This window comes from Scyliorhinus torazame, chromosome 12 (assembly GCF_047496885.1).
Source record: "Scyliorhinus torazame isolate Kashiwa2021f chromosome 12, sScyTor2.1, whole genome shotgun sequence".
Lineage (NCBI taxonomy): Eukaryota > Metazoa > Chordata > Chondrichthyes > Carcharhiniformes > Scyliorhinidae > Scyliorhinus > Scyliorhinus torazame.
Window position 1 is genome coordinate 208,135,222 of NC_092718.1, and position 25,571 is coordinate 208,160,792.

General features: G+C 45.2%; 1 protein-coding gene across 5 annotated transcripts in view; it reads left to right on the plus strand.

Annotated features, from left to right (window-relative positions):
• Positions 1-25,571, plus strand: part of nf1a (neurofibromin 1a) — a 372,455-nt gene that overhangs the window by 306,524 nt on the left and 40,360 nt on the right. For all 5 annotated transcript variants that reach the window (XM_072469810.1, XM_072469812.1, XM_072469811.1 and 2 more), the window contains 3 exons: positions 1,111-1,172; positions 2,395-2,509; positions 15,687-15,788. In XM_072469810.1, coding sequence (XP_072325911.1) covers positions 1,111-1,172; positions 2,395-2,509; positions 15,687-15,788 — 279 coding nt within the window. The remainder of the gene's footprint in view (positions 1-1,110; positions 1,173-2,394; positions 2,510-15,686; positions 15,789-25,571) is intronic.

Below are 25,571 nucleotides of genomic sequence, written 5' to 3' on the forward strand. Positions count from 1 at the left end.
GGCTGTGACGTTGACAACTGCTGTGACAGTATGTACTTGCAGTACTGCCTGCCTACAGGCACTGCACTTTTTTCCCCTCGTTAGTTCCCATTTAAAAGCGAACAATTTTCATGCCTTCACTTAAAACCCAAACATTCATCTTGGGCTGAGTGGGGCCTGGTCTCGGGTGCCTGCCACGCAAATCACAGTTCAGTACTTCAAACTCCTACTTTCTCTTTCCATGAAGGTCTTTGCTCCTTTCTTCTATGGGTTTGGCCAAGTCAAGTTTGAAGTGCAGGCAGGGGAAATTTAACGTGGCCAATCCACCTACCCTGCACATCTTTTGGGTTGTGGGGGTGATATCCACATAAACACGGGGAGAATGTGCAAACTCCACACGGACAGTGACCCAGAGCTGGGATCCAACCTGGGACCTCGGCGCCGTCGGGCAGCAGTGCTAACCCACTGTGCCACCGTGCTGCCCTTGTTGATGTATTTTTATGAAATAGATTTTAAATTACTGAAGCTTATTTAAAAAAATAAATAAAAATTATATGCATGTTCAGTCATTTTCAAATTGTGAAGCTGGTTTCATTTCCTTCTTTTCACTATTGAAAGTGATTGTGTAACTGGTTGTCAGTGTGGAAACAAAGTTGTTTCATGAGCAACTATTTGCTTGGACTTGTGCCAATTTCAAAAGTGTCAGTCGTAATTAACTAGAGCTATTTTTTCACTGAAGAAAGTAAACCAAGATGAATAATTTATGTTTCCAGTGTGTGACCCATCCCTCAAAGGTGCATTCAGTATTAAACTTTCCTAGCTGTCAGTTTATGCTTTGAGGGAGCTTATTGTTGTGTAGTTGGAATAGCTTTAGTGTGAGCTCCAGTTATCTGAGTAATAGTGCCATATGTTAAAGAAGGGCACCGCCAGGTTAGTACAGAATAGGGTTGGGGTGAGGGATGGTATGTGTTGACTTGATCAAAAAATTGTGTTTTTCAAAGGAAAGTTCCCAGGCTATTGCAGCTCAAGAGGGAAAAAAATGTTGCCTAATAAGCTGTATGGTATTTTTGTCAAAGAATTTGGTTGTAGTCAAGAGTGGTGAAGTTGTAATAATCCATAATTTGTTTTCAGGCCTGCATGAGGGATATACCAACCTGCAAGTGGCTGGACCAGTGGACAGAATTAGCACAAAAGTAGGTTTTATTAGCGTGCACATTGTCCAAGAAATTAATTACTTGTTCTCTCTGACTTTTTTTTATAATTACTCCCGAAATGCTCCCCCCTCTTCTGGTCTCATCAGACTGTGTGTCTCCAGTGTCTTAAGAATACAGGGAAGTGGGTCTTCTGGCTCCAAGGAAACTTGCATGTTGAAAGTACTTCTCATTTTCCTTCAATGTCATGGCTGAGAGTGAAGCAGAGCAGAGGGAGCAAACCCGTGTCCCACAATTTCACAATGCTCCCATGCATCGTATGAAACGGTGAAATATTTAATGGTTTTCGACGCAGGCTGGGAGGGCCGAAGGGCCTGTTCCTGTGCTGTAATTTTATTTGTTCTTTGTATCACATAGTCAAATGCAGGCTCTATCCGTTAATTCTATTGTACATCCATCTCAATGTAGAAACCTGCATTGTTCAGTGGACACTGCATCTTTATGACTGGTGCAAAAAATATCTGATATTAAGGGGCGTCTTGACAACTACATGAATAAGATGGGAATAGAGGAATATGGTCCCCGGAAGGGTAGGGATTTTTAGTTCAGACGGGTAGCCTGGTTGGTACATGGTTCCTGTGCTGTAATTTTCTTTGTTATATTTTGTTCTTTGTAAGATGGATGAACTTGAGCAATTTAAGATTTCTTGCTATTTCAAGCTCTGTTTTGGAGCTGAAAGGGGTTTTAAAAATAAATTTATTGCAGGGGCATTTTTGACATCAATCTTGGTTGCCAGTAAGATGAGTTTACAGCGGGCTGTAACAGCTATAAGGAGAGTCCACTGCACCTTAAAAGGACAACTCTTGGTTAATATACTCCAGGGTTTCAGAGGGAAACACTGGCACCAGAATGTGGGGACCTTCCACATTGCAGTCTTTCCAACTAAAGGAGAGCGTCCAAGCCCAAACCTGCCCTCAAAGTCGTCGTGCCCCCTTTGCTGCAGCAGTGGAGAACACTGGGTGGACCCTTCCTCCCTGGGTCAAGTGGGATTTGAGTGAATTGCACCCATATTAACAAGCTTGGAGAGAATGGCGAATTGGACATCAACTGAGTATTGAACCAGTGACCGTCCCAGCCCTTGTGGGTTTAAATAGTGTTGGTACGTAATTCTCCTGTTCCAACTGGTCTGGTACACGCACAATGCATTGTCTGGTATTATCGCAATTTGGTCTCATTCTTTATTAATTGTTCTCACTCTACATAGATTTGCATTCCAGTACAACCCATCTCTTCAACCAAGAGCCCTCGTTGTCTTTGGCTGCATCAGTAAACGAGTGACCCATGGACAGATTAAACAGATCATTCGGATCCTGAGCAAGGTGACTACAAAGCATTACTTGGGCTTGCCTTTCTTACACTGCCCTTTTAAACTCAAGTTTATAAAACCATATTTCAGCTGATATTTTCTAAAAGCCATGTCTCTAAACCAGTAATGTTGCTGTAAAACTTACGGGGCCACCTCAAAAACGTTTAGTGTTATTTGGGCACCGGTTTAAACATGTTTTCACTGTGAAATCTCTCAAAGTTTGCTTTTGAGATTATGTAATGATTTGTAGACTAGCAATTTCTGAGACAACGAAAATGCCCCATTGGTAATGGACCGTTTGTCCCCAAGTAACTGTAGTTATGTAGTTTTCCCTCTAAGCAGCAGAGCCACATAGCAACCCAAAAGCTCCTGCAAGTGTGCAAGTTGGCTGATTCAATATATTGCACAGACGGACTTATACAAATAAATTTGAAGAGTCCCTGTGTTGAGCTGTGTTGGTAACTCTATAATAAGAGCTGGGAAGCAAGCCTTCGACTCCCAAGTTTATTGTGTTCAGCCATAACTTCTCCAACAGCAAAACAGTGCCACCTGTGTCCCCTTTATATAATAATCATTTATTGTCACAAGTAGGCTTCAATGAAGTTACTGTGAAAAGCCCCTAGTCGCCATATTCCGGTGCCTGTTCGAGGAGGCTGGTACGGGAATTGAACCGTCGCTGCTGGCTGTGTTCTGCATTACAAGCCAGCGATTTAGCCCACGGTGCTAAACCAGCCCCTCTGCATATATCGGTGCAGACTGTTCAACAATAAGTGCAATCTATTAAACAACTAAAACCCCAATTCCAACTTGAGCACTCGGGAGCACTAACTCTTTCCTAACACCTGCACTTGATAAATTAGGCGTGCAAAAACAGTATCGGGTGTATTGGTCGTGGCTCTGATAATTCATGTCCTCCACTGTGAGGGAGATTTAGTCTGGGCCAACAAATAACAAAATCTTGTACCTGCTTTTAAAGATTTTCTTTGCCGTTTCATTGCTACAAGCACAGAGTGCCATCATCTCTAATGTACACTGGACTGCTTTTACAGTTTCCATGGAATGTAGTGTTTATGGTACTGGAGAAATTCCACCATGGCAAGTTGTAAAATCAAATTCAATGCTTCTGATTATTTGTGGGCCAGTGCCAGAAAAATGAACTATAATGTTGCCAGATAGTTTGAAAATCCAACTGACACGCTAATTCACCGTCCCTACCCTTAACTCTAATTCTATGCTAGGTTTTTGGCTCAGTGCCCTCTGCAGTGTGCCCGGTAAGCTAGCTGGTAAATGCCACTTTCATCCATATTCTGAAAATGAATGCGCAGAATCATTTTCAGCAAAGTCCTGCATTGCATTGAATAGAAATTTGTGTTTGACAGTCTGAGTTTTTATTTTGAAATCTTTTGCTGAGTGTGTACCAGAAATAGCACTTATAAAAGCGGAGTTATAAATGTGGCAGCATAGCTGAGCCAATATTTCTTGGTTTGCATCCTTCCCGTCGCTCTTCATCTTTAGCGTGAGCATAGACCCAACGGAAACACACATCTTAACAAGACTGAGATGATTTTAAGCAATGCTTCAGAGATTGGAGAACTGAATTGGTGATGGATCATGGAATGATGGCTCCCGAATGCTTATTCATGCCAGCAAATACTTATTGCCTCATGCTCTCAATGCACAAGTAGCTTCTGGTACATGCATTTTACAAATGGTTTGTGCCTGTGCACTTTTCACAAAGTAAGAACAATGTGTTTCTATTGTGTTGGCAGAACAGGAGGGAATTGGTGGGAGTATTTGGTTCCTGTGGGCTGACAGCTTGCATTAATTTGTAGTGTCATATGGTCCTAGAACCCTGATTGTCCTTGGATTGCATGTGGTGGAGGAGTATTCAATGGAAGCTGGAACTGTATTATATTGAGGGGCCAAGGAACATTTAGCACTGAGAGAGTGACTGTTCCTTTTTTGCCACTCTGAATCCTTTATCTGTGTTTTGCCCTCTCTTCCATCTGGTTGAGATTGAAAGGATGCATCAAAATGGAATATGGTATCTCATATTGGTGGCTAACTCATTTTGTTGAAAAAATCCCAATATAACTTGGTGTAACATTTGCGGCAATTATTTGAAAAGAATTTAAATACATTAATACGCTTAGCTTGAAAATTTCAACAGCATAAACCCCATCACCTTCTACCTCTCTTCAGTTCTGGAAAAGTCATATTGGATTTAAATATTAACTCTGTTTTCTCTCCATAGATGCTGCCGGACCTGAGTTTTTCCAGCACTTTCTGTTTTTATTTCAGATCTCCAACATTCACAGTATGTTGCTTTTATTTTGGTGTTTAATTCACTACCACTTCTCTATCAGGAATGCCTACCTTGAAGAAGTTCTGCTCTACTCTCCGGGATTTCCATTTGTCTCTTTCATCTTGTTCATCTTCATTGCTTTTCATTTCCCTCCTGGTGTTTGATAAGGCGTCTGTCAAAATTCCTTTCTCAGTGACTGCCTCCGCTTGCGCCCCCCCCACCCCACCCACCTTAAGATGCTTTTTTCTCCTCCTTGCTGGTGTTAAGTAATGCAAACTCCAACAACATTTGGTACCAACACTCCGCCGAATCCGTTCCACTTTTCCCTCTGACCCCCATCCCTTATGGTGATCGCATCCCTTACCGTTCATTCACTGTTAACCCTCTGACCTTTCCCTCTCTGACTCTTAACGATCTCTGCTTAGCAAAGGACGCAGTTTTATCTCCTTTTGCCCAACCTCAATGAATTTTGAGCTTGGCAGGATGTTAAACACATTTTGCCTTGTCTTCAACTCCGTGCTCACTTCTTTGGGCAGGTGTCCTCTTTCCTCCTGCCCTGTCCCCACCGGCCTGCTCAACAGACAGTTTCACCCACCTCCAGTACTCTTGCTCCACATGGACCCATCCCTCTAGCCCACTCTTGATATTTTCATTAAGAACTATTAGTGTGCGGGAGGTGCTTGGGAAGCCTGGCGAACCACACACACATGTTCTGGTCGTGTCCGGCACTGGATGAGTACTGGAGGGGAGTGGCAAGAGTGATTTCAAAGGTGGTGAAGGTCCGGGTCAAGCCAGGTTGGGGGTTAGCTATATTTGGGGTAGCGGAAGAGCCGGGAGTGCAGGAGGTGAAAGAGGCCGATATTCTGGCCTTTGCGTCCCCGGTAGCCCGGCAAAGGATCTTACTTATGTGGAAGGAAGCGAAACCCCCCCCCCCCGGCGTGGAGGCCTGGATAAAGGACATGGCAGGGTTCATAAAACTGGAACGGATGAAGTTTGCGTTGAGAGGATCGGTTCAGGGGTTCTCCAGGCGGTGGCAACCGTTCCTTGACTATCTCGCGGAACGTTAAAGGAAAATAGATCGTCAGCAGCAGCCCAGAGGGGGGTATGGGGGGGGCACTATTTTTTGTTACTTTGCTAGTTCACTATTTTATTTAAATAATGTTACTTATTAGTTATTGTGTTATCTCTTATGTTGATTTGTAAAGTGGAAAAATTGTGTTTGAAAACTTTAATAAAATATATATTTTTTAAAAATACTATTAGTGTGACATCGGCCATTTTAAACTCTTCCTACCTGATCCAGAACATGACCCCACCCCAAACGTATCAAGCCATAGTTTCGAGGACTGTCACAGACCTCATCTCTGGAGATGTTCTCTCCACAGCTCCTAACTTAGAATTCACACAACCCCATGCAGCCTGCTTCTCCGCTTCATTCCCAATATCCACAAAAGGGACTGTTCTGGTAGTCCCCATCATTTCAGCCTGTCACTGCCCCACTGAACGTTTTTGTTCCTATCTTGACTATTGTTTTTTCTTCTTGCATACAGTCTTTACCACCATGAACAGGCGCCGGAATGTGGCGACTAGGGGCTTTTCACAGTAACTTCATACTTGTGACAATAAAAGATTATTATTATTGTTGTTCATGATTTTTCTGACATCCTGTGCCATTTCAACGATTTCCAGTTTCCTATCCCAATCTGTTTACACTTCCTTCCCCCACCAGGAGGATCTGAGCACTGTCCATTTCTTCTTTGAACGGAGGCCCAAACAATCCCTATACACCACCCTCCACCACCTGGCCGAACTTGTTTTCTCATGGAACAATTTCCCTTTTAACTTGCCTCATTCCCTTCAAATAAAAGGTACTTACATGGACCCTAGTTATGTCTTTGCTTTTGTGGGGTATGTGGAACATTCCCCATTCCAGTCCTGCGGGGGGGGGGGGGGGGGGGGGTGCTCATGCCCATCTCTGATACTTTGTTTCCTTTCTTTGACTTTTCTGTTTCCGTTTCTGGGGATTGGATTGGATTGGATTTTGTTTATTATCAAGTGTACCGAGGTACAGTGAAAAGTATTTTTCTGCGAGCAGCTCAACAGATCATTAAGTACATGAAAAGTAAAGGAAATAAAAGAAAATACATAATAGGGCAACACAAGGTACACAATGTAACTACATAAGCACCAGCATCGGATGAAGCATACAGGGGTGTCGTGTTAATGAAGAGGGTCGTTTAGGAGTCTGGTAACAGCGGGGAAGAAGCTGTTTTTGAGTCTGTTCATGCATGTTCTCAGACTTCTGTATCTCCTGCTCTATGGAAGAAGTTGGAAGAGTGAGTAAGCTGGGTGGCAGGGGTCTTTGATTATGCCACCCGCTTTCCCCAGGATAGGCTGTCTACTAGTATTGCAAGCCCACCGACTCCCACAGCTACCTATCCTACAACTCCTCACGCTGCTTCCTGTATGGACATCATACCATTCTCCAAGTTTCTCTATCTCTATCACATCTGTTCTGATGATGCTACCTGCCACAATGATGATTCCAACATGTTTCTCATAAGATGTAGATATGTCTTCCTTTTTTCTCAACAGAGGATTCCCGTGACCTGGTTGCCAAGGTCCCCAACCGTGCCCAACCCATTTCCCTCATTGCTGCCCTCACCTCTTCTCCCTGCTAGAACCACAATAGGGTGCTCCTTGTTCGCACTTTCCACTCCACCAGCCTCCTTATTCGAAAGATCGTCCTTCGCCACTTCAGCCATCTCCCATATGATGTCACCACTAAACATCATCCCCCCCCCCCCCCCCCCCCCCCCCACACACACACACACACACACACACTATCACCCATAACCATCCCCTTCCAACAGCACTTTCCCATTCATAGAACAGTACAGGCCCTTCAGCCTACGATGTTGTGCCGACTATTTATCCTAATCGAAGATCAACCTAACCTACACCCCTTCAATTTACTGCTGTCCATGTGCCTGTCTAAGAGTCGCTTAAATGTCCCTAATGACTCTGACTCCACCACCTCTGCTGGCAGTGCATTCCACACACCCACCACTCTGTGTAAAGAACCTACCTCTGACATCTCCCCAATACCTTCCTCCAATCACCTTGAAATTATGTCCCCTCGTGACAGCCATTTCCACCCTGGGGAAAAGTCTCTGGCTATCCATTCTATCCATGCCTCTCATCACCTTGTACACCTCTATAAAGTCACCTCTCTGCCTTCTTCGCTCCAGTGAGAAAAGCCCTAGCTTCCTCAACCTTTCTTCATAAGTCATGCCCTCCAGTCTAGGCAGCATCCTGGTAAATCATCTCTGTACCCTCTCCAAAGCATCCACATCCTTCCTATAATGAGGCAACCAGAACTGGACACAGTATTCCAAGTGTGGTCTAACCAGGGTTTTATAAAGCTGCAGCAAAACCTTGCGGCTCTTAAACTCAATCCCCCTGTTAATAAAAGCCAACACACCATACGCCTTCTTAACAACCTATGAACCTGTGTGGAAACTTTGAGGGATCTATGTACGTGGACCCCAAGATCCCTCTGTTCCACCACACTTCCAAGAATCCTGCCTTTAACCCTGTATTCAGCATTCAAATTTGACCTTCCAAAATGAATCAGTTCACATTTATCAAGGTTGAACTCCACCTGCCATTTCTAAGCCCAGCTCTGCATCCTGTCAATGTCCTGGTGTAACTTGCAACAACCCTCAACACTATCTACAACTCCACCAACCTTTGTGTCATCGGCAAACTTACTAACCCATCCTTCCACTTCCTCATCCAAGTCATTTATAAAAACCACAAAGAGCAGAGGTCCCAGAACAGATCCTTGCGGGACACCAGTGGTCACCGACCTCCAGGCAGTATACTTTCCATCCACTACCACTCGCTGTCTTCTTTCGGCCAGCCAATTCTGTATCCAGACAGCCAAATTTCCCTGTATCCCATGCCCCCTAACTTTATGAATGAGCCTACCATGGGGAACCTTATCAAATGCCTTACTGAAATCCATATACACCACATCCATTGCCCGACCTTCATCAATATGTCTCGTCGCATCCTCAAAGAATTCAATGAGGCTTGTGAGGCATGACCTGCCCCTCACAAAGCCATTCTGACTATCTTTAATCAAACTATGTTTTTCTAAATAATCATAAATCCTATCTCTCAGAATCCTTTCCAATATTTGGCTCACCACAGACGTAAGACTGATGGGTCTGTAATTCCCAGGGATTTCCCTATTCCCTTTCTTGAATAGGGGAGCAACATTCGCCTCCCTCCAATCATCCGGTACGACTCCAGTGGAGAGTGAGGATGCAAAGATCATCGCCAACGGCGCAGCAATCTCCTCCCTCGCTTCTCGTAGTAACCTTGGGTAAATCCCGTCAGACCCAGGGGACTTATCTATCCTAATGCTTTTCAAAATTTCCAAGAGGAAATTTTCAATTGCAGGAGATATAACACCTGCCCGTTTGCCTTCTCGCATCTCGTTGTCCAAGGCCCCAAACACTCCTTCCAGGTGAAACAGTGATTTACTGTCAATTTGGCCTATTGTATTCACCGCTGACAATGCGGTTGTCTCTACATTGGAGAGACCAAACCCCAAATGGTTTGGCTGAACACCTCCACTCAGTCTGCAGACATGACCCTGACCTTGCTGTTTCTTGCCATCTTCTTTCAGACTTTATTTTCTGTCCTCTAACTGCTACAATGTTCCAGTGAAGCCCAACGCATGTTTGTGGAAGAGCACCTCATCTTCCGATGAAGCACTTTACTGCTTTTTGAACACAGTGACTTCAGACCATGACCTCTGCCCTCTATTTTGAATGTTTTTTTGCCAGGTTCCTGACTGTATCTTGTTTTTGCTTCCAGACTGAGCTGACCTTTATTTAGTGTTAATACTTTCTCTGGATCTGTAATTTGTTTCTTTACTACAACCATTACCACTCCCTTTGCCTTTTGTACCCTCCTCCCTTTATCAACAGATTAAAGCCCGTCATGTTTCCACCCCGCTGCAGTTTCATATTGGACTCAAAACATTAACCTTTTCTCTCTCCACAGATGTTGCCAGACCTGCTGGGTTTTTCCAGTGCTTTCTGTTTCTATTTCAGAATTTGGTCCCCAAAGAACAATAAGAGCATAAGAACCAGGAGCAGGAGTAGGCCATCTTGCCCCTCGAGCCTGCTCCGTCATTCCGTAAGATCATGGCTGACCTTTTTGTAGACTCAGCTCCACTTACCCGCCTGTTCACCGTAACAAGCAGCAACATTCTTCCAATAACTACCAGTCAATATAAATGCAAAACAGAATTTCTGTGTTACATTGGCACCAACTTATTCCATTAGAATTGACAGGAGAATTAACTCGGATAAATTCCCTGTGCAATTACTTATCGAAGGGCTGCAAATGTAGAGTTTGTGTCCATGCATCGCACCACCTTAGTGCCCAAATTGTCTTTAAATATTTGGGTGTTTTATGAACATTGAACAGTAGGAAAAGACCCTCTTGTGGAGGGGAGGTTGCAACCAGCAGTCCCAGACAATCCCAAGATCTTATTCATCGAAGTACAAGCACTCACCACCCCACTCAATAGTTATGTGATTACCTGAGAGAGGTGATGAACCAAACCAAATTCAAGCTCTACGCCATTTGGGGATTAACATATCAGGATATCTGACCCCGGCTTTTCAATTTTCTCATTTCATATTTGAAAATAAAATACACCCAACGTAAAATAATGAGATTGTCAGATTGAAAGGTTAAGAACCAAATCTGTTCAAATTAATGTTTTACTGTTGTTAAGGGCCAGGGTTTATAGAATCCCAAAGTGTATCATGGAGTTCCCCTGACCCACAACTTTTCATAGATTGTGGTATGGGGAGCACACGGCCCACTCTACAGGTGTGGTACAGCAGAAATGGAAAAGTATTTTTTAAAGCAAAACAATGTTTATTCTATGAACTCAAGTTAACCTTTTTAAAACATACAGTGAACATCTTAGCAACCATTAATTCAAATACAACCCCCAAAGAATACAACACTAAGTAATTCTTACTTTCCTTTTAACATCCATAACACTTTAAAAAAAACTACTATTAACAGAAGCACAACAGGTTAAAGTCACTACTGCTATTAGTTTTAAATCACCAGGATCGATTTACAGTCTTTAGGTTACAGAGAGAGACTCTAATACACCTTCTGGCTGTGACTGCAGCTATCCAGCTCCGAAATCGAAACTAAAACACACCCTGCAGCAAACAGCCTAAAACGAAAGTAAAAAGCTGACAGATAGCCCAGCTCCACCCCCTCTCTGACATCACTACAGTAATAAACACCCATTTCTTAAAGGTACTCTCACTACAGATACTTATATACACACCCAATTATAAACACCCATTTCTTCAAGGTACTCTCACATGACACTGTGCCACTTAACTGTGCAAACCCTGCGTAATCACTATCAAAGATCTTTGTCTTCATTCAAATTTGAATTGTTTGGTGAATTACAATAAATATATACAATACATTTGTGGGGCTATTTAAAGTTCCCCCAGTAAGACCAAGCAGCATTGAGGTTCATCCGTCTACTGTCTGAGTATCAAGAGGACATTGTTCAGTAAGCAAAACAAGGGGAGTTAAAATTGACAAGACGTTGACAGGTGAAAGCCTAAGCCTATAATGTCATCTGCTTAAGATATATGCAAATCTAGCACAGGATAGCACAGACAATCACCTGATTAATGGCTACTGATGGTGAATATATGACCATGGATAAGTAGGTCCTTTTACCACATTTAATTATTAGTCTCTAAACTGCAGAAATACTGACGGGGCTTATATTTGAATCATTTCCGATGGGGTGGAATTCACTGTTCCTGATGACTAAGCTTTAAGAGCTACTGAGGGATCTTCAGAAGATCTTGTATCAGCCAAAAGACAGAAGTTGAGTTAGCTATTTCCTCCTTAATTATCACCAAGCATGCCACCTTGCAGCGTCGCTGGCAATTCTAATTTTCTGTCATTTGAGGAATGGGGTGCATTTACCATCAACATAAACTGCATGTATGGGTGATGTGAAGTGCGGAGCATATTTACGCATCGTGCCTGCTCATTTTAACAATTGTATTCTGTGCCGAATTCTGATTCATCTGCCATTTTATTTCTTGTCTGGGTCCGGTTACTGTTCATTCTATGACCTTTTATGCATTTGTTTTGACTGTAACATCTTACACTCTGAAGTAAACGTAAAACATGAATTTTGGAAATTAATGATTCTCAAACTTGCAGTATCTACTGCACTTCATCTTCAATCAGGAATGTAACAACTTTAGGGTGGCACGGTGGTGCAGTGGTTAGCATTGCTGCCTGCGGAGCTGAGGACCCGGGTTCGATTCCGGCACTGGGTCACTGTCCGTGTGGAGTTTGCACATTCTCCCCGTGTCTGTGTGGGTTTCACCCCCACAATCCAAAGATGTGCAGGTTAAGTGGATTGGCCACGCTAAATTGCCCCTTAATTGGAAAACAAATAATTGGGTACTCTAAATTTATATTTTAAAAAAAGGAATGTAACAACTTTGACGATCCTTGTTACGCTAGTTTTTTGTTTTTAAAGACTGCAAATTGTTAATCAAGCGCAAAGTGCTTTTTTAAGACTATCCATAATACAGTTTCGAAACTGAAAGCACTCCCCTTCTGCCTTTTTAATTTGTTTACTTAAATGCAACTTTATGAATTGGTTGCTCCAAAAATTTGTCTCATCTTCATTGTTGCTCCTAAAACTCTCTCCTGTAAATTACTGATTATCCGAAGTTGATGGCCACTGAACACAATTCATGTGAGCTTCTTCAACACGGCCTAAAGATCAACAACTAAACATCCTTTTTATCCCTTTCTGAATATTTTATAAATATTGTATTTTGGGAAACAGATATTGCAGAATCTGAAAGTTTTGAGGAGGTAAATATCTGGATATATGAAATAACATGGGCAGATGGCAAACTTCCTGTACCATCTGACTCAAAGACACTTTTGAGCAGAATCCACAGTGCCATCTGTATTCTCTGTTTCACCGTAAATAATCCGTATGTACATCGAAATGTTAGTCACAGCTTTTTATGGAGTTTTCATTTTAAAAGTGGTGATAACCTCTTGTGACACCCAGTGGCATTGAATATAAATCCCCGGTTAGATATTTGATTTCTTCGAAGGAAAGATATTGGCCGGGATTCTCCGAAATCCCGGCCAAGTGTTGATGCCAGCGTCGAAACCGGCGCGAACAACGCCGGTGTCAGTGGGCCTCCAGACCTAGGCATTCACCCCTTCCTAGGGGTCTATTATGGCGCCGGAGTGCTGTGTTTTCGAAAGGCGGCGCGACACGGCTGCTGCGTATCCGCAGATGCATGCCACGACCGGCGCGAGTCTGCGCATGCGCGTGGGTTGCCGTCTCCGCGCCAGCCCCCGGGCAATATGGCGGAGCCCTCCAGGGGCCTGGCGCGGAGGAACATAGCCCCCCCCCCCCCCCGGAATTAGCCCGCCAGCTGATCGGTAGGCCCCGATCGCGGGCCTGGCCACCGTGGCGGCTCCCCTCGAGTCTGATCCCCCCGCTCCCCCACCAGGACGGGTGGTGGGGGCAGCCTGAGGTCCCGCAGGGTAGGACGATACGTAACCCACGCCGGCGGGCACTCGACCGTTGAAAGCGGCCACCGTCCGGTGCGCCGATGACCATGCGGGCGCCATCGGTGGCCCAGCGTCGGAGCAGCATGGCGCGATTCCCGCACGCCCTCGTTGATTCTCCGGCACGGGCTCGGAGAATCGCGGCCATTGTTTTTTTAAATATGTTATTCAGGCATTTTCATAAAACAAACCGAAGCAGAAGCAAAATCGTGTATAAATAACCAATATCCACTTCACATCTGCTCCCCATCATCGCCCCCTTCTCCCATCCTGCCTTCGCCATTTTAACCCACTTCTCTCTCTTCTCTTCTCCCCCCCCCCCCCCCCCCCCCCACCACCACCATCCCTCAATCCTTCTTAAAGAACGGCTTCTCCCTCCAAGTGAACTCATCCACTGATCCCCTCAGGATGAACTTCTCCAGCCTCAGGAATTCCACCAGGTCACTCACCCATACACCTGCTTTTGGCGGCTCTGGGCCCTTCCAGCGAGGAGTGGGATGGTGGGGGGTTAAAATGGTGAAGGCAGGATGGGAGAAGGCGGCTCCAAGTCCCTCCATTCAAGCAAGATCTGTCTCCGGGCTATCAAGGAGGCAAAGACCAAGACATTGGCCCCTCTTTATAATTATGATATGAATTCTTTCCATTCCCTTTCCAAGGGGCTGTTTAGCACAGGGCTAAATCGCTGGCTTTGAAAGCAGACCAAGGCAGGCCAGCAGCACGGTTCAATTCCCGTAACAGCCTCCCCGAACAGGCGCCGGAATGTGGCAACTAGGGGCTTTTCACAGTAACTTCATTTGAAGCCTACTTGTGACAATAAGCGATTTTCATTTCATTTCGTACTTCCTCCATTGTTTACTACTTTTCTCCTCACCTTTGAAAGCCGCCTTACAGACTGCCATATTGTGTCAGCTTCCCATACCCTCCCTATCCTTCTTGGACTTCTCAACTGTGAAATGCTTTCTAATTTGAAAGACATGTGTAAATACTAGACGTTTTTGCTGAAGAAGCTCATATACATTGTATTCGATCACTATCAGCATCACAATCTGCTTTACAGGAATGTGCTTAAAGCATAAACAGGATGTGTGTTTTTTAAATAGAATAGCATTTCAGTTTCTAAAACATCTGTAAAACAAAAGGAAAAAAAGGTATTACAAATTGATGGTCTGGTTTGAACCAAGAGAGTCATACATATAAACCTAAAGTTTTTTAAAAAGCGAAAACCCAGTCAGCAAGCATACATATTCAATGCAACCAGTCTTTTTTGTTCTGAAGGACCGAACGTTTTGCATGGTTTGATGAAATGCCATGTATAGTGAATCACCCAGAGCATGAAATGCTGCACTATCAACTCATCACCCAAAAACTAACAACTTCCATTGAAGTTAACAGCATAATCAATAGTCTTAATCTCAGATGGTTGTATTTTTCATCGAACAGGCCTTCACCACAAACTCCAAGCTAAGATGATAGATATAAGTCGACTCCACCTTTCCCACTGCCCATCTGATCGAAACGCTTAAATCAAGATTCTGAGATTACGCCCCTCCCTCCCTCGCCAAAATAAGATGATATCTTACTTTCTGAAACTTTATTTTGAACAGCACGCTGCAACATAGCTCTTGCAGAGCAGGTTAAATTTGTGTAAAAAATGATTATTGCAATTGAATATCCAAACTATCTAGGCTTAAAAAAATACTATGTAGCCATATAAAGTTTGTCAGAAATATTGAAAACTGACTTGAGTTCAGACCAAGATAAACCCGTTTAAATAACATGTATATAAACTATTTTAAATAAAATAACAATACCGCTAACTTGGGAGTCAAGTGTTTGGTTCGATTTTCAGACTGGCAGCACTCCAGTGCTGAGGGGGGAATAATTATTGAGGCCAGGGGAGTGTTTGAAGTAAAGGAACCAATTGGCATGATAACTACTACTTGTAAACTTGTATTCTAGTCATTTGTGTTCTGTGCTACGTTGTTGGGATGAAGGCTTTCCACCCACTGTTTCTGGTGGTTAGCACAAAAGTCTGGCAATATCATCCAGACTTTGCAATGCGGTTAATGGAAATGGGCAGAGCTGGTTCCCCACCACTGCCGCCACTCACTTTGGTGAACGTGTTTGTATGTGATTGTCTTCTCCAAGAAAAGCTTATAACTGACCATTGTGGCATTTCCATTCACTTACACAGGGTCTGGAAAGTTGCCTGAAAGGTCCTGATAATCACAACAGCCAGGTTTTGATCGAGGCCACTGTTATCGCATTGACCAAGCTCCAACCACTACTGAATAAGGTAAGTGCAAAATGTGAGCAAATGGTGGAAGTACAGATCCCGTATGGAAAAAAAAGAGCGGAAAAACAGCTTATATTTCAGGCTACGAGAATGTTTGAGAAATAGTCAGACATGTGCCGAGCTAAAAAAACATGAAGCAAAGGCCCATGACAATGAGCTAATGAGCAGAACTGCAAGAAATAATTCTCCTCATTTTGAAATAGCACTTGAATGGAGTTGCATTAAAGAACAAATGTCTAGTGTTTGATTTTCCTTTCAAAGGCGAGAAACAGCGTGCATTGTTTGATGTGGTGTATGAGAGCTGTGGCTAAGTGGGTAGTGTTTGAAGGGTTTAGATTCGAGTCCCTCTCCAAGACCTAAACACACAAATGAAGGCTGCCAATCCTGTGCAGTATTCAGTGCTGGACTTCAGTGGACGTAAATATCCCATGGCAACTATTTTAAAGAAGAATGGCGTAGATCATTCTGTGTTCTGGCAGATATTTATTCTTCAATATACATCACAAAATACATTATTTTGAAGATATTAGGTTCAGGAGCCACAGGTGCTCAATGTAGGTAGTCGAACACTCGCAAGTAATCTGAAGCGTTTAGGAATTCTTCCCTTGGTCTTCCTCCGTCTTCCCCTTCCTCCATCTTCCCTAGTCCATCTTCCATCTGAATAAGGCAGCTGCCTGACTCGGGCTGCCACTGGACAAGGACTGCCTGCCCCTTGTCTCCAACACTCGTTACTATACTTTATTTCTAGGGACTGGTAGTTTACCCTTTGTCTACCACTTGTCTGAACCTTTCTACCCAATGATTACAGGACAGATATCCAAGACATCAAGATGCGTGCCTCCCCGCTATCCACCACTTAGTTCAACATCACTTTTTAGTTTACTTCATGCTGAGGGTTATTTGCTAGCCTTTACCAGATATTCGTATAGATAAAAGGGTAGCAGGCACGAGAAGACTCCCTGGTATCAGTTCAAGAATGCTTTTGCCTCGAACCCGAGCTGCGAATAATGATTTTTCTGAAGAGGGACAGAAACAGAAAACATGCAAACTTCAGTTAAGGGTTTAGAGTTGTTCATCTAATTTCTTGATTGCATATCGTAGATAATGTACAAAAGTCATTGGAATTATCTGATTACGATTGTCTTGGATTGGCATGCCCCATCTGCAGACCATCTCACTCAGTGATATTCCTTATTCTTTTGTAGGAGTGCTATTCATTTCTAGGCTAATAGCAGCAGCAGGATATGCATGGACTTGAAAGATTCTCCAGCTTTCCCATCAACTGTACCCCATCTTGTGGTTAATTCCCACAATTTTTTAATTTTCCTTCACCTTCAGCTTTCCCAATCCAAGATTCATTTTACTTTAAGAGTATCCCTTCTGACCATAATCTCTTAAAGTCAGCTTCTGAGTGGTCTATGTGTCAGTGCCCTGGTCATTTAAAAAAAAATCTTACTCTTAGACCACATTAACCATTTCATGCCACGCTATTTGACAAGTAGCTGGACCTATTCTTCAGTGTTGCATGCCCTGGCTGGTCAGTTACTTTAGACATAGCAATTCACTTCTGCACACTCAAACCATGCCCTAATTTTCTTTCTGCTGAAGTTGTCAATATCCTGCCAAACGCGCTTGGTCCAATAAACCGCCTTGAGTTTCATCTTCTCAAAAGATCAATGAACGGGTTTGTGCTTGCTGTCTATACATAGGAGCAGGAGTAGGCCATTTGGCCCTTCAAGCCTGCTCTGCCTTTCAATATCATCATGGTTGATTCCCTATCTCAACACTATAGTCCTGTGCTTTCCCCATACCCCTTGAATCTATCTATTTCCTCAAATATATTCAGCGACTCGGCCTCCACAACCTTAGCCTTCTGTGGTAGAGAATTCTACAGGTTTACCTTGTGAATGAAGACATTTCTCCTCATCTCAGTCTTAAATGGCCTACACCGTATCCTGAGACTGTGACTCCTTGTTCTAGACACGCCGTGCCCAACTTTATTAGTTTGCGGAATGTGAGTGTCGCTGCCCAGAACAGCATTTATTACCCATTCCTCGGTACCCTTGAGAAGGTGGTCGTAAGCTGCTTTCTTGAACCGCTGCAGTCCCTGAGTGTAGGTACATCCACAGTGCTATTGGGGAGGAAATTCCAGGATTTTGACCCAGTGATAGTGAAGCAACAGTGATATATTTCCAAGTCAGGATGGGGAGTGGCTTGGAGGGGAACTTCCCGGTAGTGGCGTTCTCCGGTATCTGTTGCTCCTGTCCTTCAAGATGGTCGTGGCCATGGATTTGGAAAGTGCTACCTAAGGAACTTTGGTGAGATAGAATCATAGAATTTGCCATGCAGAAGGAGGCCATTCAGCCCATTGAGTCTGCACCGACCCACTGAAATTGCACCCTACTTCAGCCCACGCCTCCACCCTATCCCAGTAATCCCACCTCACCTTTCGGACACTAAGGGACAATTTAACATGGCCAATCCACCTAACCGGCACAATCTTTGGACTGTGGGAGTTCCTGGAGTGCATCTTTTAGATGGTACACACTTCTGCCACTGTTCGTCGGTGGTGGGGGGATTGAATGTTTGTGGGAGGGGTAGCAATCAAGCGGGTTGCTTTGTCCCGGATGGTGCCAAGCTTCTTGAGTAGAACTCGGCCAGCTTGATCTGTGATGGTATTACTGAGCCACTTTTTGTGATGAACATTGAAGTCCACCACCCAGAGTACATTCTGTGCTCTTGCCACCCATGAGGTTGAACAAATGGTGTTAAACTGTGAAAGAGTACTGATTAATCAGCTGAGGGTAAGTGGTTTCCTTGCCCATGGTGCCATGGGTCTGTGAGATAGCTCCAACAATTTTGGCACAAGCCCCAGATGCTAGGAAGGAGGACTTTCAGGGTTAACAGAGCTGGGTTTGCCATTATCGTTTCCGGTGCCTGGGTTGGTGCCAGGTAGTCCGTCCAGTTTCATTCCTTTTTATTGGCTTTGTAGCAGTTTGTTTGTGGGAGGGGTAGCAATCAAGCCAAATCAGAGGGGCAATTAACAGTCAACAACGTTTCTGTGGGTCTGGAGTCATATGTAGGCCAGACTATTTGAGGACAGCAGATTTCCTTCCCCAAAGGGACAATAGTGAACCAGATGGGTTTACACAGCAATCAGCAATGGTTTCATGGTCATCATTAGACATCTACTTCCAGATATTTTTTATCGAGTTAATATTCCACCATCTGCTGTGGTGGGACTTGAACCCAGGTCCGCAGAGCATGACCCTGGGTCTCTGGATTACTTCCTCCAGTCTGTCCACAATGTCAGAATTTTATACGTTTCAGGTAGATCCCCTCTCATTCTTTTAAGTTTCAGTGAATACAGGCCCAGTAGATCCAACCTCTCCTGAAACAACATTCCAGCCATTCCAGGAATCAGTCTGGTGAACTGTTACTGCACGTCCCCTATGGAAAGTATATCCTTTCTTTAATAAGGAGACCAAAACTGCATATGATAATCAGGTGCGATCTCACAAAGGCCTTGTACGGCTGCAGTAAGACACCCTTGCTCCTGTTCTCAAATCCTCTTTTTATCTTTGCTCATCTCCCCTGCATGTCTTGGGTAGTGGCCAGGCCATCAAAAAGAAAAATCCATTGCGGCTGGCTCTGCTTGGACGTCCAATGGGTTAATATTGAATCATATCTGTAACATTAAAATTGAATCATATCTGTAACGTTAACATTTGGCAATGTCCACAAATATACATTCTGCAATATGGAAGTCGTGTGAAGCATTTTTTTTAAAAGCAGCTGCCAGCAGAAAAGATGACCTTCGCCGCTATTTTTGGGGAGGGGGGTAAACGTGACACACAATTGTATCCCTTTACGTCATTTTTAAATATATACTCATCCATATATACTGATCAAAAGAACAAAACTCCATTTTAAACTTGCTTTATTAAATTATGTTGTTACCTTCAACTTCGCCCAAATTTTCAATTAGATTTCAATTGTTTCGAAATCCTTTAGCGTTTTGTCAGATGTTTCTCACCTAAGATTATTTATTCTTGGTACAATCAGGGTTCGAAGACCGAAAGAGTTAGCATGGCACCAGCATCTTGAAAATACAACACTACAATCATTCAGACTAACTGTAGAAAAGGAACAGAATATTTCCTTTTGTTTATCCTTTTTCTCTTTTCAAACAATTTTCAAGTCGTGATGCTTGCTACTTAACCAAATTTGAAAGAAACAATCAGTAAAATGGGTCTTTAATTCATGTTTTAGCAGTTCTTCTTTAACTCTGGTAGAAATGTTCTGAAAATCATGATTGGATTTCTGTCAAACATTTTCTAGAATGTCTTTATCTTTCAGGAAAACAAACAGTGGAGCCTTTTCACAGCTGTACAAGTGCACTTTAATTCATACTTAAAGTCATATTTCCGCCCAGTAACTTTGTCTGATTGACTTGATGGTATTTCACATTTTGCTACACTCTCGACTGGGTAGGAGGACAGCTTCATGGGGTCGGTGTGAGACTTCATAGATTATCATATCATAGAATTTACAGTGCAGAAGATTGAGGAATCAGAGTTAACCAACATTAATTGCTGACTGCCTCCATTGTCAATAGTACAGCCTACTTATTTCCCACTATCGTCATATTGGAGGGGGCAGCTACCTCTCACTGGGAGAGTGATAGGAGTCACTGTCGAGGCTGGCTTACTGGCCTGGAAGACCATATGTGTGCCAGATCAAATCATCCCAGGTTACTGTCTAAGTATTGTGAACCCCAAGTCCACTCTGAGCGAATGGCTCAGATTCCTTAAATTAAAGTGTTAAAATTTGGGGAGTCAAAATGGTGACCCCTACCATCCCTTGTGCTTTGTTGCTGAATTAACTTCTGCAAAGCTTTGCTTGCATCTTCTAACTCTATTTCTTGTCTGTAAATCAGTATATTGTTCCAGTGTTCTGTCTAGTTTTTCTGTGTATCATGCACTTTATCATATGCCTTCTTGCTCTGTTACTGTGCAGAACAGCAATGCCCTCCTGCCAACCATCAAGTATGAATCGTATCTACCTTAACGCCTTGTTTTTAATTATACACTTGTAATCTCCCTTGCACTCTTGTACAGCTCCCAGGATATCTTTCACTCCAGCTGGGGCTTTTCACAGTAACTTCATTGAAGCCTACTTGTGACAATAAGCAATTTTCATTTCATTTCATTTCACTATTTACTCAGTCAGACTCTGTGTTAGTCTTTCCCCAGCACATGGTAATGCCATTGTGACTCCTGGCTTCATTTGATACCTATTCCACATGCAATTAACTACAACCCAAGACTGTTGCTTCTAAAATTTCAATCCCATGATATCCCCGCTACTGTGGATCTCCCTTCTGGCACCAAATTGTTTGTGATACCCAATATAGGCAGTCAATTCAAAGGTAATTTATTGCGGGTCAACAGTTTTGATACGATGCATTAACTAAAGAGACAGGAAATGTATACAACACATGACAGTGGTTCACTGATCTCAGAGGACAAATGGACGATTGGCAGAGTCTGTTGATCTTAGTAACTTATGGCACTAATCTGCCCACTGGCTGAAGGAACTCTTCCCTAGGTCTTCTTCCCTGGTCATCTTCCAACTGAAGAAGGCAGCTGCCTGATGAGGACTGCTCCCTGTCTCTGAGCACTTCATAATATACTTTGTTTCAAGGGGCTGGTAATTTACCCTATGTCCCATCATTTGTTTGAATCTTAATAGCCAATGAATACAGCACAGGTACCCAAGATGTCAGATGATCACCTACCTCATCCATCACTTAGCTCAAGGTCATTTTTTAGTTGACCCCATGCCAAGAGTCATTTGCTAACCTTTAACTTGCACTTTTTAATTATTTTTTAATTTTTTATTTTAATCAGAAGCATTTGTTTTATTAACATGAGATGTTCCGCAGGCTAATGCAATTTCTTTTCTTTTTTTAAAATATATTTATTCAAATTATTCAACAAATTTTCAACAAACCCCCTCCCCCCCCCCCAACAAAAAGAAACAAGAACACAACAATCAGAAATTATACATTGGATTTCCTCCATATACAATAACCCCCCATATAACATTTAAAAACACAAATAGGGAACCCCCCCCCACCTTCACCCAAACGCCACCCCAAAAGAACCCTCCTCCTAACGCTCCGCGAGATAGTCTAGGAACGGTCACCACCGCCTGAGGAACCCCTGCACAGACCCTCGCAAGGCAAACTTTATCCTCTCCAGCTTGATGAACCCTGCCATGTCATTGATCCAAGCTTCCACACTGGGGGCTTTGCATCTTTCCACAGTAGCAAAATCCTCCGCCGGGCTACCAGGGACGCAAAGGCCAGAATACCGGCCTCTTTCGCCTCCTGCACTCCCGGCTATCAGCCCACAAACCCTCATCTATCCCCTCCCCAAGCTGCTCCTCCCACTTGCCCTTTAACTCCTCCAGCGAGGCCTTCTCGTCTTCCTTCAGCTCCTGGTAAATCGCCGAAACCTTGCCTTCTCCAACCCATACTCTCGAAATCACCCTGTCCTGAATCCCACATGCCGGAGGCAGCGGGAATTCCCTAACCTGCCGCCTCACAAACGCCCTCACTTGCATGTACCTGAAAGCGTTTCCCGGGGGTAGCCCAAACTTCTCTTCCAGCGCCCAAGGTTCGCAAACGTCCCATCGATGAACAGGTCCCCCATTCTTCTAATCCCTACCCGATGCCAGCTCCGAAACCCCCCATCCATCCTTCCCGGGACAAACCGATGATTCTCCCGAATCGGGGACCAAACCGAGGCTCCCACCTCGCCCCTGTGTCGCCTCCACTGCCCCCAGATCTTCAGCGTTGCTGCCACCACCGGACTCGTGGTGTACCTTGTCGGCGAGAGCGGCAGCGATGCCGTCACCAGCGCCCTCAGGCTCGTGCCCACACAGGACGCTATCTCGAGCCTCTTCCACGCCGCCCCCTCTCCCTCCATTACCCACTTATGGATCATCGCCACATTGGCTGCCCAATAATAGCCACACAAATTCGGCAGCACCAGCCCCCCCCCCCCCTGTCCCTCGACGCTCCAGAAACACCCTCTTCACCCTCAGGGTCTTATTCGCCCACACAAATCCCATGATGCTCCTGCTTACCCATTTGAAAATGGCCTTGGGGATCATAATGGGAAGGCACTGGAAGACAAAGAGAAACCTCGGGAGGACCGTCATTTTGACCGACTGCACCCTACCCGTTAGTGAGAGTGGCAGCATATCCCATCTTTTAAAATCCTCCTCCATCTGCTCCACCAACCGCGTCAAATTGATCTTGTGCAGGGGCCCCCAACTCATAGCTACTCGGATCCCTAGGTACCGAAAGCTCCTTTCCGCCCTCTTCAACGGTAGCTCGTCTATCCCCCTTCCCTGGTCCCCTGAATGCACCACAAAGAGCTCACTCTTCCCTACGTTGAGTTTATACCCCGGAAAATCCCCAAACTCCCTAAGGATCCGCATGACCTCCGCCATCCCCTCCACTGGATCCACCACATACAACAACAGGTCGTGGGCCTACAACGACACCCGGTGCCCCCCCCCCCCGGGACGAGTCCCCTCCATTTCCTGGACTCCCTCAGTGCCATGGCCAACGGCTCAATTGCCAGTGCAAACAACAAGGGGGATAAGGGGCACCCCTGCCTCGTCCACGGTAGCATTGTGGATAGCACAATTGCTTCACAGCTCGAGGGTCCCAGGTTCGATTCAGGCTTGGGTCACTGTCTGTGCGGAGTCTGCACATCCTCCCCGTGTGTGCGTGGGTTTCCTCCGGGTGCTCCGGTTTCCTCCCACAGTCCAAAGATGTGCAGGTTAGGTAGATTGGCCATGATAAATTGCCCTTCGTGTCCAAAATTGCCCTTAGTGTTGGGTGGGGTTACTGGGTTATGGGGATAGGGTGGAGGTGTTGACCTTGGGTAGGGTGCTCTTTCCAAGAGCCGGTGCAGACTCGATGGGCTGAATGGCCTCCTTCTGCACTGTAAATTCTATGATAATGATAGTCCCTCGGTACAGCCGAAAGTACTCCGACCTCCACCGGTTCGTAGCCACACTCGCCACTGGGGCTCTATATAGCAGCCTGACCTAACTAATGAACCCCTCCCCGAACCCAAACCTCCGCAACACTTCCCAAAGATACTCCCACTCCACCCGATCAAAGGCCTTCTTCGCGTCTATAGCTGCCACTACCTCCGCTTCCCCCTCCACCGAGGGAATCATAATCACATTGAGGAGCCCCGCGCATTTGTATTTAACTGCATACCCTTCACAAATCCCATCTGGTCCTCATGAATCACCCCCGGGACACGGTCCTCAATTCTCGTAGCCAGCACCTTCGCCAGCAACTTAGCGTCAACATTGAGGAGCGAGATCGGTCTATACGACCCACATTGCAATGCATCCTTGTCCCGCTTCATGATCAAAGAAATCAGCGCCCTGGACATTGTCGGGGGCAGGTCCCCCCCTCCCTCGCCTTATTAAAAGTCCTCACTAGCAACGGGCCCAGCAGGTCCACGTATTTCCTGTAGAATTCAACCGGGAACCCATCCGGCCCCGGGGCCTTCCCCGCCTGCATGCTCCCCAATCCTTTAACCAGCTCCTCCAGCCCAATCGGCGCCCCCAAACCAGCCACCTCCTCCTCCTCCACCCTCGGGAACCTCAGCTGATCCAGGAATCGTCGCATCCCCTCCTCCCCGCTGGGGGCTCAGACCTGAACCCATAGAAGTCCCTAAATACCTTGTTTATTCTCACCGCATTCCGCACCGTATTCCCCCCTCTATCCTTAATTCCACCAATCTCCCTCGATGCCTCCCTCTTACGAAGCATCCGACTCGCCTTCTCCCCATACTCGTACGTCGCCCCCTGCGCTTTCCTCCACTGTGCCTCTGCTTTTCCCGTGGTCAACAGGTCAAATTCCGTCTGGAGCTTCCGCCGCTCCCTAAGTAGTCCCTCCTCGGGGGCCTCTGCATACCTCCTGTCTACCCTTAGAATCTCCCCCATCAACCTCTCCCTCTCCCTCCCCTCTCTCTTCTCCCTGTGGGCCCTAATGGAGATTAGCTCTCCCCTGACCACCGCCTTCAACGCCTCCCAGACTGCCCCCACCTGCACCTCCCCGTTGTCGTTGGCCCCCAAATATCTTTCAATACACCCCCGCACCCATCCGCCAACAGTCCCACAGCGGGCGCTGGTCCCTCTCCTCCCCAACTCCAGCTCGACCCAATGCGGGGCGTGGTCCGAGATGGCTATGGCCGAATATTCCGTTCTCTCCACTTTCAGGATTAGCGCCCTACTCAAAATGAAAAAATCTATCCGGGAGTAGGCTCTATGGACATGGGGAAAAAAAGGAAAATTCCCTGGCCAGCGGCCTGGCAAACCTCCATGGATCCACTCCCCCCCCATCTGGTCCATAAACCCCCTGAGCACCTTGGCCGTAGCCGGCCTCTTACCCGTCCTGGACCTAGAACGGTCCAGTGCTGGGTCCAGCACCGTGTTGAAGTCCCGTCCCCCCGCATTATCAAGCTTCCTACCTCCAGAACCGGGATCCGACCCAGCATGCGTTTCATAAATCCGGCATCATCCCAATTCGGGGCATATACGTTCACCTGTACCACCTGCACCCCCTGCAACCTACCACTCACCATCACACATCAACCTCCATTATCCACCACGATATTCAGTGCCTTGAACGACACCCGCTTCCCCACCAGTATTGCAACCCCTCTGTTCGCATCCAGCCCT